Source organism: Silurus aristotelis, assembly GCF_946808225.1.
Source record: "Silurus aristotelis genome assembly, chromosome: 13".
Taxonomy (NCBI): domain Eukaryota; kingdom Metazoa; phylum Chordata; class Actinopteri; order Siluriformes; family Siluridae; genus Silurus; species Silurus aristotelis.
In genome coordinates this window covers 14,465,917-14,486,726 of record NC_139586.1, presented here as the reverse complement: position 1 = coordinate 14,486,726, position 20,810 = coordinate 14,465,917, and the positions used below count along the sequence as shown (strand labels likewise).

General features: G+C 38.5%; 1 protein-coding gene and 1 long non-coding RNA gene across 3 annotated transcripts in view; both read right to left on the bottom strand.

The window, feature by feature from the left end:
* Positions 1-20,810, bottom strand: part of galnt18b (UDP-N-acetyl-alpha-D-galactosamine:polypeptide N-acetylgalactosaminyltransferase 18b) — a 101,839-nt gene that overhangs the window by 29,739 nt on the left and 51,290 nt on the right. Inside the window, exons 2-3 of one of the 2 annotated variants that reach the window (XM_083558744.1) lie at positions 17,076-17,271; positions 14,922-15,088 (exon numbers count right to left, since the gene is read on the bottom strand). In XM_083558744.1, coding sequence (XP_083414870.1) covers positions 14,922-15,088; positions 17,076-17,271 — 363 coding nt within the window. Of the gene's footprint in view, positions 1-14,921; positions 15,089-17,075; positions 17,273-20,810 lie in introns of both variants that reach the window. The other variant, XM_083558745.1, reaches the window with a different exon arrangement.
* Positions 9,702-10,512, bottom strand: LOC310735754. The gene is made up of 2 exons (XR_014536374.1): positions 9,905-10,512; positions 9,702-9,813 (listed from the first exon to the last, which is right to left on the bottom strand). It is a non-coding gene; the product is annotated as an uncharacterized lncRNA (long non-coding RNA).

Below are 20,810 nucleotides of genomic sequence, written 5' to 3'. Positions count from 1 at the left end.
TGATGGCTTGTGAGACGTGCAATAGCGTTCTCCTTTCATTTACACGAACTAAAGCTGATTAATGATCGTTTAACTTGGGCTCTGAGGAAGTAAAAAAAAAAAAAGAGCATGGTCACATCATTGACTAGAATAAAATACTTACAGCTTGAATAAAATAGTTGATTCTGACTGGCTGGAAGTTGTGAGTTCAAACTGTTCAAACAGAGTTCCTACAATTACATACTATACATACAGAGTGAAACGGCTATTTAAACATTGCGTCAAACAAAACATTGGATCATTTTGGAGTGTCATTCAACTTTAGAAAAACAAACAGAAAAACGTATCTCTTCATTCAAATGAATGTATGTTAGGACACTAATTCAACTGAATACTTTAAAGCAGCAGAATTCTTTATTTAACGACTCATGTAAAATAGTTAATTAAAACAAATTGTTCAGTCAGTTTTGAACCTCAAACTTCAATTACAGCTTTAAACTGTCAGTTTTAGGCGCCACAATACCAGAGCTAGGTGTGTGTTCATTCCTAATTGCTGTTATAATACCCTCCATCTTTTAAAAAGATGTTCCACTAGATTTTTGAGTGTGTTTGTGGAGATTTGTGCTCATTCATCCACAAGAATGTGAGGAAAGTCAGGTACTGATGGAGGGTGAAGAGACCTGGGGTGCAGTCAGTATTATAATTCATCCCATAGGGTCGAAATCAGAGCTCTTTTACAGGACACTTAAGAACTTCCACCCTAACCCATGTAAACCATATCTTCATGGAGTGCACTTGCATGATTTAGTCTTCTAGTTCAAGTGAAGAGAAAATGTAATGCTACCGCATCCAAAGTGTTACATTTGTGTGCCTCTAACTTTGCGGTATCACTTTAGGGAAGAACCACTCATGGAAAGCCAGGTGTCGCAATACTTTTTTTTTGAATAGTGTACCGTTTGAAATCTAGTGGAGGAAAGTAACCATTGTTTCATTGTCTATATTTAAGTGTGTGTATTTTTTTGTGTGGAAGACAAGCGTTTCTTTTTTCGCCCCATTTTTTCTGGTGTGGCAGCACAGACACAGGAAGATTCATCATAAATTTTGTTTAGAGGAGAAACAGGTAAAAAAGTAGGAAAGACATCGGTGCTTTACCCATGATTAGCACCGTATATTATGGAAGACCATGATGGAAATTCAGCCTTTACCAATTATGAAGTCGCTGCAGCAACATTAAGTTGGTTAAAAAGCAATCACTGATTTGAGCTCCCCGAGGCTTTCCATTTGACATTCATCAAAATCTCCTGTTTTAATGACGTGCTGATTCTCAATTGACGACTCCCTGATGAGCCAATTCATTAAATCAGGTGTGTTCAATTATTGGATTATAAATAATTAAAATGTGGTCAGTATAAGGAACTGTTATTAGTTTTCAGTTAAACTGCACGTCAATAACGCTGCGCTTCATTGCATGCTGCCACATGCTGGGGTTTCTTTCAAATAAATAATTAAAATCACCAAACAGTGAATAAATGATGTAATCAAGTGGTCACACTGAACTGACAAAAGTATATGAGAGAAATTTTATGCATAAGATAAAAACCTAATACTCAGTGTAATGCTGATACAGGTAAATAATCAATGTGCAGTGGCATGTGGAAGCAGTGGTACTATTAACAGCCTGATTGTTTTTCTGTAAAAGCTCGGGCTGCAACTAACAATTATTTAGGACGATTATTATTATTATTATATTTTTCACAGTTTAATCGGATAAAAACTATATATTTATTTAAAAATAGATGTTTGCTTGTTATACCTATATAATACCCTCATTCAGTGTATTTATGTATTAAAATGTACTTAACAAATGAACTATCTTTAATTTAGAAATTTGAAAGCTTATACTGGCTGTTTGTTGAGAAGAGCATGGGGATTTCTCCTTAAAAAAAAAATACAAAAAAACATTTGAGTATGAAAAGTAATTTGTGTAAATCACAAAACAATCATTTGTATTGTATTTGGCAGAGAACAAGTTGACAACTATGCTTAAAAAAATGTATATAAAATATAATAATTTTTCTTCAAATAAAATACACAGACATTTTATTAATTTGTGAATATATAAGCATTAAGAATATATAAAACATTTATTCTTGTATAATTAATTCAATGATATATGCATAAGTTAAATATACAAACATAAAAAAAAACAAGCATTTGAACGTAGTAAAGCCGCAGTAGATCGTGCTTAAAAACCGAAGATAGCTGGTGTAGTAGACAAATGCTATAAAAAGAGAATGGAACGGAGAAACGCAGCAGGCTAAAAGACCCGATAGACAAAAAAGAAAAAAATATTAATTGGTGTACAAATGCATAATCATTCAATGAAACCCAAAACAGTGACAAAAAATTTACTGTAATTTGCTGCTTTTAGATTTTGTTTTTTAATTGTATGTAACAGAACAGATCCAGTGCGACTGTCACGAAATTAACAAACAGTTTACACAATAGCACTTCACTAATTTGTATCATTTTCACATGATTAGGATTATACAGTTTTTGCTTACAGTGCTGAAGTTTCACCTTCATCCGTGACACCAGTGTGTTTTCTTTTCATGTGCTTGTGCATTCTTGTGGTACTTCTATACCACACAACCTCCGCTTTGCAGGTTCTTCCAGGTACAGTTTTCTTTGTTGCGTTTAATATAAAATGTACCTGGAAGTTATGCAAAAATATAATTTTATCCGATAATAATCGATAATGAGATTCGTTGTTAACGAATGCCCATCATGCAAATCCGTAATATAAGCAGCCCAGCTAATCGATAACGGCATTCAGTAACAACGAATTTCATTATCGATTATTTATCAATAAGTTGTTGTAGCTCTAGTAACAGCATGTCCTGAAGTATTTAATTGATCTTACACCAATATGATTTGGCAACTTTTACAATTAACTACAGTGGAACCCGGTTATGTCGATGTCCTAGGGGGTCGCCAAAAAAGCATCGAGGTAACCGATGATCGAGATAAACGAAAATCAAAATGGCGGCAGTATATTAACGTGCTTGAAATTTCTTTATGTACATGATGTGCGTTAATAAATGAGAATGTGCATGCACGTGTTTTTGAAGGGTTTTTTACACAACAGCGTTGCTGCGATTTGTTTGATGAAGTCATGTTATAAAAATACATACAGTACATGTTTATCTGTCATGAATCCACCTGCCACGCCCCCTTCGGCCCCCTTCAGCGTGTCAGGTGTTTTCTCGGCCGCTTTCTCTGAAGCTCCCGGCTTTAATCGCGCACATATGGTGCTCGTTTAGCATCATCACCAGCTCCTATTTAAACTTCCACACTCTTACTCTCACTGTTGGTATATGTTGGTTCACGGCGGTGGTTGTTATCGCTCATGCGTATCCCGGTACGTGTCTTCCCATCGGCACTCTCTCAACGGCTGCGCTTTTCTTCCCAAAGCGCATCGCGGATCCACCCCACCCCCGATCCTGCCGGTGTTCATTCTATGCTTTTGCTCATCCCACGTTCCGCGCCGCCAATCGCGGCTTTCGCCTCCCGTTTACCGCATAACATTGAACAACAAAAGGCATATGTGCACTAACTAACAGCTGAGATTCACCAGTATACAACACAACACCTGGAGCAGCTGTAAGGTTTGATTTTTCCGCCACTTCCGCGAGTTCTTCTGCGGCTGCACCGCGATAACCGACGTTAAATGGGAAATTTTTCCCCCTTTGTGCTCGAGATATCAGGCTTCGGCGACATAAAAAAAGTCGACATAACCGATAAAAAATCCTTAGAAAAAGCGAGAATTTGGCGGTTCCACTTCAAAAACGTCGACTTAATAGGGTTGTCGAGGTAACCGAGGGCGAGATAACCGGGTTCCACTGTATTATAGTATAAAAAATTACAATTCTTATCCCTGTTACTGCTGAGCATCTGCTTTTCATGCCCCTGTGTACACTGTTAATTTCGTTCTTCTATTATCTAGCAGCCTTCCATTCCTCTTTCCTTTCCCAATTCCGTTCCTTTCTATTTTTCTTTCCTTCTCTCCTCAATTTCCTTACTTACATTCCTCTTTCATACCCACCCCAATTTTCTTCATTCGATTGCTCTTTCATTCTTTCCCTAATCGAATTTCCTTCCATTCATCTTTCCTTCTCTCTCCAATTTCCATTCTTCCATTTCTTTTTCCTCTTCATCCCAATTTACATCCCTCCATTAATTCCATCCATCCTCCTTGCCTTCCTTGGTCTATTATAATTTCTCTTCCTTCCGTTCTTTCTTCCTACCATTCTTCCTGTTTTGAGGCCCCTTGTGTCTCCGCCCTGATGTGTGTCGCTTTGCTGGTGTTAGATTCTCCTGCTCTCCTCTGTGCTTTATCCTTGAGCACACTGCACTCGTCATCGATCAATGAGAAGGTGCGATTGCATGAGGGAACGTGAACAGAATGGCTCCAAGCCAATTTCTTTTCTTTGTTTTCTTTTACACAAAGTTTGTTGTGAGCTTCCCCGGCTTCATGCCGTTTCACAATTGCATTAAAGCCTGTCTTCTGGTGCTGCGCTGATTTATACCACACCTCTGTCCTCCCCTGCCTTTAGCCTCTCAGGGAACGAGTGAATCATTTCCTTCGCACGCCTCAGAGCCTGAGTGTGAGGCAGGACTCGAGTCCTACCTCGTTTAAAACACCTAAATCAACAGATTAACTCATTACCAGAGCGTTAACGGACTGAATTTGGCCCGCTGAAGAATGAAAACACACAAATCTCTGCAGCACCTTTTCTGCCTTCTTAACTTTTGACTTCCAGCTTGGCTTTGAGATTAATATTTAACAAATTCAAATGAAGGGGAATTGATTGAAATGAGGAGTAATGGGTTACCGGTAATGCTTTGCTATGAATCACAATAACGCACCACAGCGTAAGAGGTCCATTATCAGTGAGCCGCATGATCAATGTTTCATAAAAGCGTTACCTTAGGTGCACTTGTTCCATCAGGACACGCGAGCCGGAGAAACGGCATCAAATTCGAATCGTCACAAGCCTGCCACCGTAACCTAGGCAATGCGATGGTCTTTGTTTTTATAATGTTCATTTCGCCCCCCTCGATGTCTCTGACATTTACAGCTCTTTTTATGCAGCATAATATTCAGCTACCTGTCACTGAAGAAGAATGGACATCCATCATTTGGCTTGTGAAGAAAAAATATCTGTCCACCAAGAATGTATTACACATTACACTCAAATCTACCACACTCTTCACCAATCAGACTGGGCTAGGACCGATCCTATTTACCCCATGTGACTCTTTTATGACTGGCACGGCCTACTCAACCTCCAGGCCGAGAAAAATAAAACAGGTTGAATGGACTCTTGAATTCGTGTCTTCAATATGGTTAAGAGAAGTTAGTTGTTAGGATTTTGTTCTATGATATATGATGTTTTGGTGACAAGGTGAGGGAGGCGAGATTGAGATGGTTTGGACATGTGCAGAGGAGGGACATGAATTATATTGGTAGAAAAATGTTGAAGATGGAGCCACCAGGTAGGAGGAAAAGAGGAAGGCCAAGGAGGAGGTTCATGGATGTGGTGAGGGAAGACATGCAGGTAGTTGGTGTGAAAGAGGCAGATGTAGAGGACAGGGTGGTATGGAGACGGATGATCCGCTGTGGCGACCCCTAATGGAAGCAGCCGAAAGAAGAAGAAGAAGATATATATGATATATATTGTGCTATTGATATAAACATGGCTTCCAATAGATAGCTTTAGATTTGTAAGCAAAGGCAGGCCTGGCTGCAAACACACCTGATTAGCTTAGCAACTGGGAGCTACTTGGTTATAAACTATCGTCTAAATATCGAAAAATCTATCAAGACTGAATTAATTTAGGAATTGATCATTTTTATACATTTATTTTTAAATATTAGCACTAATCAGGCAATGGTCACTTACAAATAGTGTAGCTTCAGAAGAGTCAGAGGTATTGGCATCCTGTCAGAGCCTGAATGATGCAAATTAGTGGTCTAGACTAAAGTAGCCTGATATACAGTACATGCACACCTCATTAAAACTCCAAGAGTTTAAACTACAACATTGAAGATGTCATCATTCCACTGATAGCCGAGTCAGATGACAGTCGAGTTAGATGACAAACTAATTGTAAGCTTAACCAACTTAGCCAGCTAAATATGGTGCCCAGTAAAGGCACCTCCTCAGAAAGAACATGACCAAGCAATCTAGCTTTAGATAACTAGTTTCCAAATTGCAAGCTACCCATCTGAGACACAGCCACAAAATGTCCATATACTATATTTTAGAAATGCTAATGCTGATTTACAGAGGTAGGCCTATTTAATGCCTGGCACTTGGGAACATTCAGATTCTTAATTGTTTTTTACTTGCTCGTCAGACAGTGGCCTAAAGAAAATAATAGAAAAATATACCTACTTCCACATTTTCAAGTTTGAGAATAACTTTACAACTTTTAATAAGTGCATTTATATATTGAACATCAATGCTGTATTGTATAGGGCAGGGGCGGCCAACCAGTCAGAGACCGAGAGCCACATTTTTTACTGTGTTACCGCAAAGAGCCACATTATACACATGGGCACGCATGAACATCACCCATCCCTTTCTCTTACACACACACACACACACACACACACACACACACCATTTGCATTTTCTTCATGAGTTTGCTTCTTTTCTCTCAGACCTCTTGATCAGTTTTGATAAAGTGCTGCTTGTAGGAGATTTTAATATTCATGTAGATGATGCAAACGATGCCCTAGGATTATCATTTGTCGATTTACTAAACTCTTTTGGAGTTAAACAAAACGTCACCAGACCAACCCACCGTTTTAACCACACACTAGACTTAATAATATCCTACGGAGCAGACGTCACTGATATAGATATTTTACCCCAGAGTGATGACATCACAGACCATTATCTCCTACTGTACACACTACCGGTAGAGCAGATTAACCGTGTTTCACCACAGTATCGACTTGGTAGGACTATTATTCCAACCACTAAGGACAGATTCATAAATAACCTGCCTGATTTATCTCAGTTTCACATTAAACCCATAACTGCTGATCATCTTGATGAGATGGCGAACAACATAGACCTTATCCTCACTAGCACTTTAGACATTGTTGCCCCCATCCGGTTAAAAAAGGTTCGAGAACAAGCACCTGCACCTTGGTATAATAGTCATACGCATGCCCTAAAGAGAACAACACGTAATCTGGAGAGAAAATGGAGGAAAACTAAATTGGAGGTATTTAGAATTGCGTATAAAGACAGTATGCTTAGCTACAGACAGGCGCTAAAAGCTGCTAGAGCTAAACACCTGAGCAAACTCATAGAAAATAACAAAAACAATCCCAGGTTCCTTTTCAGTACAGTCGCTAAATTAACAACAAATCAGGGATCTGAAAAATGTGTTCCATCACAGTTTAGTAGTGAAGACTTTATGAATTTCTTCACTGAAAAAATAGATAACATTAGAAAAACAATTGTGGCAGTTCAACCTCTGACAGCATCTCCCGACACAATCGTACTTACAACCCCACAACTACACTGTTTTACATGTATAGGACAGGAAGAGCTGTATGATGCTATTATGAAAGCTAAATCAACAACATGTCAGTTAGATCCAATTCCCACTAAACTACTGAAGGAAGTGTTATATACAGCTGGTGAGCCTCTTCTCAATATTATTAACTCCTCACTATCGTTAGGTCATGTCCCTAAATCCCTCAAGTTAGCAGTTATTAAGCCCCTCATTAAAAAACCTAATCTGGATCCAAACACGCTATCGAATTACAGACCAATTTCAAATCTCCCATTTATGTCTAAGATTTTAGAAAAGATTGTCGCTGCCCAGTTATGTAACCACTTGCAGGAGAACAATATCTTTGAAGAGTTTCAGTCAGGTTTTAGGCCCCATCATAGCACAGAAACTGCTCTAGTTAAAATCACTAATGACCTGTTTTTAGCTTCAGACCAAGGCTACATCTCCCTATTAGTTTTACTAGATCTTAGTGCTGCGTTCGACACTATAGATCATGATCTTCTCCTCGATCGCTTACAGAATTACATCGGTATTCAGGGACAGGCATTAAGCTGGTTTAAATCCTACCTGTCCAATCGTTACCATTTCGTAGATTTAAATGGAGAGCTATCCAGGATAATGCTAGTAAATTATGGCGTGCCACAAGGGTCAGTTCTAGGACCCCTGCTTTTTACAATAGACATGCTTCCATTAGGAAATATTATTAGAAGGCATGGAATTAGCTTCCATTGTTATGCTGATGATACCCAGCTATATATTTCATCCAAACCAGGCGATACAGCTCAATTAGCTCGCATAACTGAGTGTGTTGAAGAAATAAGAGATTGGATGACCCATAACTTTCTGCTATTAAATTCTGATTAAACGGAGATTTTGCTCATCGGCCCAAAAAATAGTACACAGAAGCTCCAGCATCTCAGCCTGCATTTAGACGGTTGTTCTGTAACTACTAGTTCAACGGTAAAAGACCTGGGAGTTATTTTAGACAGCAACTTATCTTTTAAAAATCAGATCAATCAAGTTACAAAAACAGCCTTCTTTCACCTTAGAAATATTTCTAAGCTAAGAAATATGTTATCTATATCTGATGCAGAGAAGCTCGTCCATGCGTTTATGACCTCTAGAATAGACTACTGTAATGCATTACTAGGTGGTTGTCCTGCATCATTAATAAACAAGCTTCAGTTAGTTCAGAATGCCGCAGCAAGAGTTCTTACTAGGTCAAGAAAATACGATCATATAACCCCAATCTTATCGTCCCTACATTGGCTTCCTATTAAGTTTCGAATAGACTACAAACTACTGCTACTCACTTATAAAGCACTAAATGGTTTGGCTCCCATGTATCTATCCAGTCTTTTAACACGCTACAATCCGTCACGCTCCCTGAGATCTCAAAACTCTGGGCTTCTAGTAGTTCCTAGAATAGCAAAGTCCACTAAAGGCGGTAGAGCATTTTCACATTTAGCTCCTAAACTCTGAAATAGTCTTCCTGACAGTGTTCGGGGTTCAGATACACTCTCCCAGTTTAAGTGTAGATTAAAAACATATCTTTTTAGCAAAGCCTACACATAACACACATCACACACATCACATCATAACCTTGTGCTCCAGAATATATGATTACATGCACACTATCAACTTGTGCTGTTAATATCATGAACAGCAGCTACGCTAATTCCTCTCCACTACTTCTCTTTCTCTCCCCATCCCGAGGCATCCTGAGGTTTGGCCAGCTCCAGTCACGTCCCACCTCGTGAAGATTATGGACCTATGGATGATCATGGAGAAGTAGATGCCGAGTGTTTAAAGGCCCTGGCATGGAGAAGCTGATGCTAGATCTATGATGATCACAAATTGTTCTGTATTGTTGAAAGATTTATGACCAAACTCTTGATGTCACCCATATGAGGATGGGTTCCCCTTTGAGTCTGGTTCCTCTCAAGGTTTCTTCCTCATATCATCTAAGGGAGTTTTTCCTTGCCACTGTCGCCACGGCTTGCTCATCAGGGACAAACGCACACCATTCACCTTCACTGTTGTTTTCTGTAAAGCTGCTTTGAGACAATGTCTGTTGTGAAAAGCGCTATACAAATAAACTTGACTTGACTTGACTTGACACCTCTGCTCAGCCAGATTTATTGTAAATGTCACACACCAACATAATGACAGAAATTGACTCCTACAGTTCTAAGACCACAGGACAGTCATTTTCAACAATGAACATTGTGTGCACTGCCTCACACACACAAACTCTGTTTAACCAAGTCTACAAACAAAAATATATTAATTTACAATAGCGTTTTTCTTTTACTATGCATGTTACTTAGTGGGACTTTTGGCATTCCTTGCCTTGAACAATCCCCTTCAAATCTGCCTCATATTCCGTTGTTGCCACTCAAAGCAATTCTTTCACATGGGTGTCAGTCAGAACAGATCGATGCTTTGATTTCACGTGTTTCAGGGTAGAAAACAAGGACTTTGTTTGTGGGTTTTTTTATGTGCGTGTTCACTTCGCTTGAGTTCAATACGGTATTTTCGTCAAATGCGCATGTGCGTGAGATGAATATACCGCAGGGGTGGGCAATTAATTTTTACAAGGGGCCACATGAGAAACCTGAATTGTGTCAGAGGGCCACACCAACAATAATGTTTTAGGGATGCACCGAAATGAAAATTCAATTCAAAAGTCAATGAAATCCATAATTTTGTGTGTTATGCCTTTTGCCTTGGCACCATCACCGGAAAACTTTCCTGCCTTTTCAAAAACGTCCTCTACAGACGGAGTGCGCATGCTCAGATTGACTACTTTTCTGCGCCGCATTCTTCTCATATTTAGAATGGCAATCGGGATGTTTGGATTTCAGGTGATAAATTAAACCCGACTTGGAGAAACTCTTTGCAGATACACCCCCTCTTGAAATTTCAGCATTGCATGTTTCAGCAAATCGCTTTCCGCACACCGCAGACATGTTGTTCTTATCCAGATAACCGTGTGCTGGCTGCGCTTTTTTATTGCGTCATTACAATTGTGTTTCGTCTGATATACTGCAAAGTTTCCCAGTAGGAGCAAGCTCATTTAAGTCTTAAAATACCGTATTGAACTCAAGTGAAGCGAACACGCACATTAAAAATCCAAACAAACACAAACTTCGATATGAACGTAATGAAACCAGCCAAAGAGCCGCATGCGGCTCGCGAGCCGCGGGTTGGCCACCCCTGGTATAGGGCATATAGAGAGTTTCTGAGTCCCAAGACCTGCTGCACTACCAACTGAGACAAGATCTAAATAACTGTAGTCGTTTTTTAACTAGTATTAGAAATTGGAATGAATTAGCTAAAAATCCATCTTCTTTGGTTGAAATAAAAATGTTAATAAGACACAAACAATGTGACATAATACGTGGCAGAAGGACTAAACACATCAGCTAATATCTTGCTACTTTTTTGTCTAGGTCACAACTAATAAATATGAAAATCATTCTTATACAGATATACATTGTTAACTTCTAACTTTTAGTCACATTTTTATGGGACTCGGAAGCATGCTGTAAAATTTTTTCTTGTAAATCGTTCTCGAAATAATTTACACTAAAATAATAAAAAAGGTAAAAAAAAAAAAAAAAGGTTTCGAAAAACAGTTTGTATCCTTTATAAATATCAATGTGTGAGGTGACTCACTAACGTGTACCCCAATATAGCTATAAACTGTATAGTTTGTGTAGAGTTGACATGTTACTACATTCATACATAATGTTGTCAAGTTTCTTTATTTCAATTTCTTACTTATAATGATGTTAAAGGACACTTACTTTTATCCTTAGCTCTGTGTTCTGTTATGTAGCTCTATGTTGTTTCATGTAGCACCAGGGTTCTAGAAAATCGTTGTCTCATTTCAGCAGTGCTGGCCTAAACACTATCACCACTGACCTACATTTACAACCTGAACTCTTGTATTTGTGAAATATAAATTGTATTAATTTATAAACAACAGTTTATTCTCTTTATTTCGTAGTGTTTCTCTGGCTGCTCTTTTTCCAGTATGTGTATGTGGATGTTAGATTTTTTTGTCCAATCAGATTTCAGCCTCTATGTGCTGCCATGTCAATCTAATCTGCCCAGAACCTTCACAGTCAGTAGTGCTGGCCAATGTACCTTAAACTATATTAGCAAGGGGTCTGATTTTTTAACCAATCAGATTTCAAATTCGCCTCAGAGGGCCAGCTAGGCCCAGAATAGCGTCAACTTTTTTCCGTCATCTGATTGGTTGGTCAGAGAGAAACTGTTATAGTTAATTTTAACTAGCAAAACACATCTGTATGTCTGCACACAATACATCTAATTTAAACTGTTTTATGTCCACAATGGCTGACGGAGGAAGAGAAATTGATTTGGTTTCATTGTTAAAAATCCGTTTCAAGGCAAAGAAATTTTCCAGAAAAGCTAGACATTGTGAGGAGAGGTCAGCCAACCCCAAAGCTAGCTAGCTTGTCTTAGCCCAGGAAAGGGTTTGTTCGCCACTTTTAGTGCCTACAAGCGGTACCACTGGCTTACAGCCTCTGAAGAGTGTTGCAAATATTGTGATTATGCATTATGACTATGCATCTATGGTCAGCATAATATAAAAAAATTATATTTTATATAAATTTTTTATGTTTTTGTCATGTTATAAGTCAAATATTAATTCTGAACTGCTCCAGATAATGTAGGTGGCACAGTTGCGGTGGTAGTGTAGTCGTCTTAACTGGGTTTCTTGCTTTAGTTAAAATAGTATTCACCCTTAATATGTGAAATGCCTCTCTCTCTCTCTCTCTCTCTCTCTAATGCCACGTGTTGTTATATTGCATGTTTGTATTTTATTGATGGTTTCTATAATTGCGACGTGATAGTGGTGGTATTAAGTGGTGAATTAAGTTGGGTAAATCTCCACTGAAGGCCCAGGTACCAAATGCACGGCCCACCACTGCATTTCAGTGTGTAATGCATTGGCTATATATGGTTGAAACGACAATAAAAGCTTCTTGACTTGACTCGACTCGAAATACATAACATTTTTAAAGAAGCCTGTGTTTTAGTGATGCAGAGGATTAGTCCTATTGTTTTCCTATCATTTATTCATTTTGCAGCGCTCACAGAAGTGTCTCGTTGTTATGGTGACATTGTTGACTTTGTGTCTGGTTGTTCGAGTGAGCGCTCAGATGGTGCTGACAAAAGATAGAGACACTCAGCGATGCTCCATGCCCCAGTGCACGGCCCTCAGCTCCACAAAATCATCCAATTAAGCGAGAAACCAGCCTGGTCAGCCTGAACCTGTGCCACAGCGGTCACACCGCTCAAAGCATGCTAATGAACAAACAATGAACTGTGCACAAATCTGACTGCAGGTAGATAACGACAGCAGCTGAAAAAGCCTGACGGGGGTGATAAGATTAGATTAGCGATCACGGCCGCAATGACAGAAGTACATCTATCTCGACCGCCGTCTGACACAATGCTCTGGCACACATGCTGAAGAATGCTGTTAGCGAAATGTCAGAGCTACCGTGACCTGACTACCTGAAGAGGAAGAGAAACAAATAAATACAAGTCCAAAATCCAGCAGGAATGGCCACATGTGGAGCTGACATAAAGATCCAGCTGCAGGGTCTTTTCTCTCAGAACAAAACATCTACAAACTTCTGAGAGAAGATTAACAGTGTCGCAGGGCTGTGCAGGTTAAGGAACTCTGCAGATATGAGTGAGGTGGATTTTAGCTGGAAAACTGTAATGTAATCTAAAAGTGCTGCATAATATCAAGATTATGATAAACTATTTTGTTTTTAAAAAGTCAGTTTTTATTAAAATTCTTGTTGAACGTTGGTTTCGGGAACCACATACAATCTCTCGCTTACTCATTGTGTAAAGAATTTTACAGGGTTCGAGTCAAAATACCAAATGAAATGAAAAATGACTGCTTTTGACTTTAAATAATCATAAATACATATTTAGATACTGAATACAATATAAAGAGTGTAATAAAGTATATATAATAATATATAATATATATTAGTATAGTGTTAATTTTAGCAGTATAAATTAGGGGCTGCAACTATTGATTATTTCAGTAATCGAGTATACTACTGATTATTCTCTCAATCAATCGTGTAATCAGCTAAAAAGTACTTTTTTCTTTATTAAAGTGCAATACACAATATACAAGAAGAATATACAAGTCTCTTGAAAAACGCAAGTAAATTTGTTTCCTTTTTAGAAAGATTTGTATTAATTACATTTTATAGAAGAATATCTGTGAAAACTAAACCCTTAATAAAACCATAAAAATCTATTTCAAATTGCTTAAAAAAAACGTTAAACACAGTGTGCTGTGTTTTCTTTATGTTTTAGTTTGAAATGATCCCCTACTTTGGAAACATTTGTTTTCTTCGGCCTAAATAGGTCTTTTATTTTAAGTGAATGAAATATTTAATGCTACCACATACAAAGACATCCTATACACTTGTATATCTTAGATACTAGATATAGGATACTTGAGAAAGAAGCACATATGCCTGAAAAGGTTGGGTGTCCTTTTGTTCATATAGTGTTTGACACTTCGGAAATCTTTTTTTAAATGGACATTTTCCATTCATACTGATCTCTAGATACCCATTGAAATGTAAGCAGATGTGTGATACTGGCCATTCTTCGTACAGCTGCTTTGTACAAAAGGTCACAATTTCTTCAGTATGAAGCAGGTGATTAGATAAGACTGCGGTGGGTTTATCAAAAATAGATCATAAGGTTATGCACAAATGTGTGAAGTCCGTACCAGCTCGAGTGCATGCTGTCTGTAAAGCAAAAAGCGAACAGAACAACGAATAAAAAAAAAAAGTCTGAAATCCATTAAATATGTCCAAACTTCTACATTCCCATCAAATTATGTGAATTCAGCGAAAACTTTAATTTGCAGTGAAAATTGTTGTATTGAGTTTGCCATTAATTCAAGCTTGAAGCATTTTCATTAATAACTTGTAAAGCAAAGTATTATGGAATTCTGCTGATTATAGAAACTTAAGAAGTTAACATAACACCAAAACATTTGATTATATTCTAAATAATGACATGCCATCCTATAATTAAGAAATATAACTTCGAAATAACGTCACAGCCTTTTCTTTTAAAATTTTTTTTAACTGTATTTTCCAGTATCATTTCAAATAGCCTGAACGTAATAAAAACTTGTATTTCATTTTAATTATGTCGATTCACAGCAAATGTTCTGCATATGCGCATTGCTTTGTGTGCTTAATGATGTGTGTAACGTTAACAGTCCTATAAAAATAACATCTTTCATACAAATTTACCGCTGCTGCTGTTGTCGTCCACCAGGATGATCTCTTTGAGGAGGTGGCTGGGGGTTTTGTTCATGGCCGAGCGGATGGAGCGCAGGATGACAGACAGTGCCTCGTTCACAAAGATGAACACGATGCTGACCTGCGGGAGGTTCGAGGGGTACGTCATGTTCTTACACCTGCACAAAGAGAGAGCAGCTACCGTTAGGAGCTTCCTGACAACGAGTTCTGACACGGTTGCAGACGGGCGTTTAATAAAAGCGGCGTGCGAGTTCTTTCAGGGTGCTCAAAGCAGCAGCGCGAGCAACGAAACACATTGCCCGTGACATTCGCTCGCATTTTACTCTGTTCGCCGAGGATAAAACCAGATGTGTGCCAAATTCTCACACCTCGCTGAAAAGGAGACACGCGGTAATTATAGGTGGCAGAATAGCGCTTTTCTATTCAAAACCAACACCTCACGTTTACGGATTGTCAAAACAGCGGCACGGTGTCGGCTACAGAGCTTCAGAGTGCTACGTCTCAACACATCATAGTGAGTGTGAGAATGGAAGTCAGAACTTTTTCACCTGTTTCATAGTTTCTCATCACAGAGCTCTATTCAGAGATTCAGAATTCAGTTTGGAAAGTTATGCAACGGTTCACCAACAATCACCAAAATTACATAAAATTCAAGTGCTGAGAATGACATTTCCCTTCACTTGAACACCCAAATCCTGTTCCAGCATGACAATGCACTAAGCCACTTCGATGAAGATATGCTAAGAGTGGCCTGCTATAGAGCTCTGACCTTAACCCTATTAAACACCGTTGGGGATGAATTGGAACCCTGACTGTACCCCAGGCCTCATCACACTTCATCAGTACATGACATAACTAGAAGAATAAGACAGCCTTTGTTTGTCACATATACATTACAGCACAGTGAAATTCCTTTCCTTCACATGTCCCAGTGATGTTAAGAAGCTGAAGTCAGAGCGTTAAAGGCCTTGCTCAAGACTCCAAGAGTAGCAGCTTGGTGATGCTTGAACTCCCAACCTTCGGTTCAGTAACCTGGCACCTTAACCACTGAGCTACCACTCCCCTATGAGCTATGACTCATGTTCTTATGGCTGAGTAAGCACCAATCACTACAAGCACACTCAATAATCTAGTGGAAAAATCTTCCTAGAAAACTGGAGGTTATTTCAACAGTAAATAGAGAATAAATGTAGAATGGGATGTTGAAAAAGCACATATAAATCTAGAGCTAAAACGATTCCTCGAGTAACTCGAGTACCTACGGACCATTATTACTGACGCACCACCCACTAAACTCTGGACCGCACTGGGGTCTCATTTATAAACATGCTGTATGCACAAAACATGTATGTTTTGTGCATACATGTAACACGTGCGTACGCCATGTAACATGTAACACGTGCGTACGCCACTTTCCATTCAAAGGTTGTGTCTGCGTCACCAACTTCCCTTCTCACCTTCTGTGTGCCCATGTTCAGAGCTTACTTACAGGTGCGCACTTTCTCCCGTCAAGTTTGTTTTTAATAAATCACAACCTTTGCGTGGAAACTGGCTTAGCATGTTTTCAGCCGTGTTTTGTGCGTACGCCACGGTTATAAATGAGACACTGTACAGGCATCACAGAAGACGCTGCAGAACTAAAACAGGAGGAACTGAGAGAAAATAGCAAGGGATGAGGAGAAGATTCGGGCCAAAGAAGACAACAGAAGTTTGGAATCATTTCAAACCAAAACATAAAGAAAACACTATAGAGTTGTACATTAACTTTCTTTCGGCTTCTCCCATTAGGGGTTGCCTCAGTGGATCTGAGGGCCCTTCCTAACGCAACCCTCCCCATTTATCCGGGCTTGGGACCGGCACTAAGAGTGGCTGGGGTCGGTTCCCTGACTGGGGATCGGACCCCGGCCGTAGCGGTGAGAGCGCCGCATCCTAACCACTAGACCACCAGGGGACCATCGGACCATCCGATCACTATCGACTAATCAATAGACTAATCGGTAGAATCTCAGAAATAATCGATAGCTGCAGCCCTATACAAATCTTAAGCACAGGTTTCCACAAACTTTTGTCCATATAGTGTATTTAGGTTTCTAACCAGCTAGTGGCAGTCATATAATTTTATCAGGACAGGCTAGCATGTCTCACCCGTCTGGTCTGTAGTCAGGGATGGCTCGGTCCATGGGCAGGCGGTCACTGAGGTAGCCGTTGTAACCGTAGTATTGGAACATCTTGAGGGCAACCCGGCGGCTCTCAGAGTTCAGATCCTGACCCCAGTGGCTGAAGAGTGAGGAATCTGCAAATGACCGGTCCTCCTGATTACCATCTGATTTCGCTGGGGTTTCTGTCAGGGTCAGAAAATCACACATGAGCATACCCCGCCACTAAGGATTATTTTTTTTTATTATTAATTATTATTGTTTTGTTTATTATTTGAGGCCATCAGACCATTAGAATATTATCAGTGTTTACGCCAAACCAAAAAAAAAAAAAAGCAGAAGATTTAATATGGTTAAAACTAAAAAATCCTGATTTATTCAATTCCAAGCAAACTTTTAAAATCTAAAAAACAAGATGGTAAAACGACTTTACAAATGACTTCTAATCACAATATATTTTGTGTACACTAAGGCAAGTAAACAATGAAGCACTGATTGATGAAAAATTAATTCAACTACTTGCAAGCTAGCAGATGCAAATTGCTTTGGTCATCATTACTTACTAGGGGTGTAACGCTAAACGTATTCGTACCGTATTAAGTAGGGGACCGAGAGATTGTTTAGTCTCTGCCTCGCACTTTGAGTGCATTTTTTGAAATTATTATTATTAAACTTGAAAACATACACAATTATACCAGGGGTATAAACAAGAAACCAGAGTTAGCGCAGTGGCTGCTCACACCATCCCGGAAATAAGACTTGTTTTGCGCATGCATGAACACATTAATTGTCCAGCTTTTAAAATTTCTCTATAAAGGAGAAAATCTTGACAATTGCACATATCGTGGAAGTAAATAAATGAAGGATGGAAGGAATGAAGAAATTTTTTATGTTAATTATGCTGAAATAAGTAGAACACACACACACACACTTACAAACACCCCTATATTACCCAAATGAGGTCTAACTATTTAATTAAAAAAAAATTTTTATTTAATTTTATGTAATCAATTTAATTTGTGCTCATTGTTCTGATTATTTAATTTTATCAATATAAAAAAACATGTATTGCATTAATTTGATTTATTCTATTAAATTTTTATTAAATATTATAAAATATAATTTAATATATTATTTAACCAAACAGGCATTTTTGTAAACAATCACAAATGCTAATAAAAAAATAAACTGTGTTTATAAAAATGACCAGTAATTTTATGTTTTGCATTTCTTCCCCCAACCGTACAGAAAATGAAACAAACCGTGACATAAAACCCGAGGTACATAAAGAACCGTTACGCCCCTAATACCCACCAATCAGACTATGATCCGTTACGAATACATGTCCGGGTTTGAAATTAACAAATGTAAAGCAAAGAGAAAGTGATGAATTTTCTGTGTTAAATCAACTCTAAAGCCATTGGGTTGTTTTTAGTGGCTGGAAAAAGTGAACCTGACATATGTGATCGAAATCGGTTTTGTGATTTAATGACTTGACACAGAACGTTTGCCGAATGTTTACTAATCTTGAAAATAAACTGAACCTATAAACAAAAAATGACAATCAAAATCAAGGTTGTTTTTTTTTTTGCATAAACAAAAAACATTATTTCTTATAAAACTAGCATTTAAGTGCTTCTTCTATTTCCACTCATAAAATACGCAAATTATTTCAACCACAAACAGAAGCCACCAGCAGGGGGAGATATAAAGGTTTAAACAGGCCAGGGTATAAAGGAAATAGCTAAAAGAGGGCAAACAGTTCTTTTTTTAAAGCGCTTATCAGAGATTCTACTGCAATTCATTTCAAAATGGAACTATGTATCAAAATAATCAAGTGTATTGTCCAAAAAAAAAAAGCTCAAAAAGCTGTACAAAGAGTATAATTTAAACATGTAAAAAAGAGAAATGGCATTTCCAAATTGGGCTGTAATGAAATCAGTGCCACTGTTGTGCCGTCTAGAAATGTCATGTAGTTAATTAGTTACGCTCCTCTAAAGCACTGCTGAAGAAATCTAAAGCTGAAGGCAGATTTGCAGCATCCTGAGAGAGAGAGAGAGAGAGAGAAAGAAAGAGAGAGAGAGAGAGAGAGAGAGAGAGAGAGAGAGAGAGAGAGAGAGAGAGAGAGAGAGAGAGAGAGAGAGCGCGAGAGATATTGTGGGAGGTCAGTGTGGTGTAACAAACATCCAGCATACAGTAGGATGGAGAAAAACAGAAAGCTGGGATGAGCTGTAATTAAATCAGTGTCACTATGGGCTCGTTTAGTGGCACACATTTATTACGCTTGTTACACACCGTATTGTGTGTGTGTGTGTGTGTGTGTGTGTGTGTGTATGGGAGTTGGAGTCAGCGGTGGAGAAAGTACAAGTTTTCAGTGTGCAGGTGAGACGGGAGGAGCGCAACATGAAACAAAGACGCTTCTGTTCCAGCACCTCTCAAGTAAACACTGAACCCTGACCAGCACTAAAACACACACACTCACACATACATACTCATATTCATGCACACCCACCCAATAGACACACACACACACACACACACACACACACACACACACACACACACACACACACACAGTTATTCATACATACTCATACTACACAACACACTTACAGAGAAACAAAAACACACATACACACATTCACACTCATACACACATTCCAACACACACTCATATATACACCAGAGGTCGACCGATTGATTGGCCTGCTAATTAATCAGGCCAAATTTTTTATTTTTTTTTATTGGCATCTGGCATCCCATTCCACATATACTCTTGAATATACACACACTTATACCCATAATGATGTATGCCATATGATTCTTTGGAGAGATCCTATGCTATGTTTCAATGTTCCTTCACTTCCCTGTTTAGAAGTTTAGTTTGTAACTGCACTCACTGTTTAATGTATGGAAAACTGCAGAAAATGCTGATCATGAAGGTTGTTTATATGACCTCACATTAAATGTTTATAGAGAGAAAAATAAGCTTGGAGGAAAGCAGCAGATTATTGGTGCTTCTGGGGACAATCTCACTTTACAGCTTTTCCTTAATTGCTAACCCACGAATTTATTAAAACAATTCACCGTTTTCTCAGAACCTAACACAATCCTAAAACTAAACACCAAGTTGTACAATCCTTGATGGCGAACTCAAATATTTCACTCGAAAACATATTCGATTCTGTCAAAATTACGTCTTGCCCTCGAATAACTCACAAACACACAGACTCACACAGCACTCCACTACTATAATTATATAGTCTGCTTGTGTATTTTGAATAAGGACATGATTAAGCTATGTAAAATTAGGACTTATTTGTTTAGAGTTTTGCAGAAAACACTGAGAATATTGGACTGTGTGTGAAAAGCAGTAAACTGTGTTTATAGAAATGTTGGAGAACAGAATGAATCCTTTGTGAAACTGGGATGAATCAGTTAGTAGTGGAGAAATTCTTTCTTAATGCATTTTCAACTAAAGTGTTATGTGTAGTTTGTGTGATGGGCTGAATGTTATACAATGTGGTTATATGCTATGGCTATACAATAAAGAATGTTAAAAATATGAGGGTAAGGTGACACATGCTATAAACCTCAAAGCAATAAACAAAACCGTTTGCGTTGCCTATAAAAAAAAGCATAGAAATCAATGATGTGAACAATCAAGGCAAGGTGCTGAGCAAACTAAAGGCGTGAACACACAGCTGGTCTCTGTAGAGTCGCT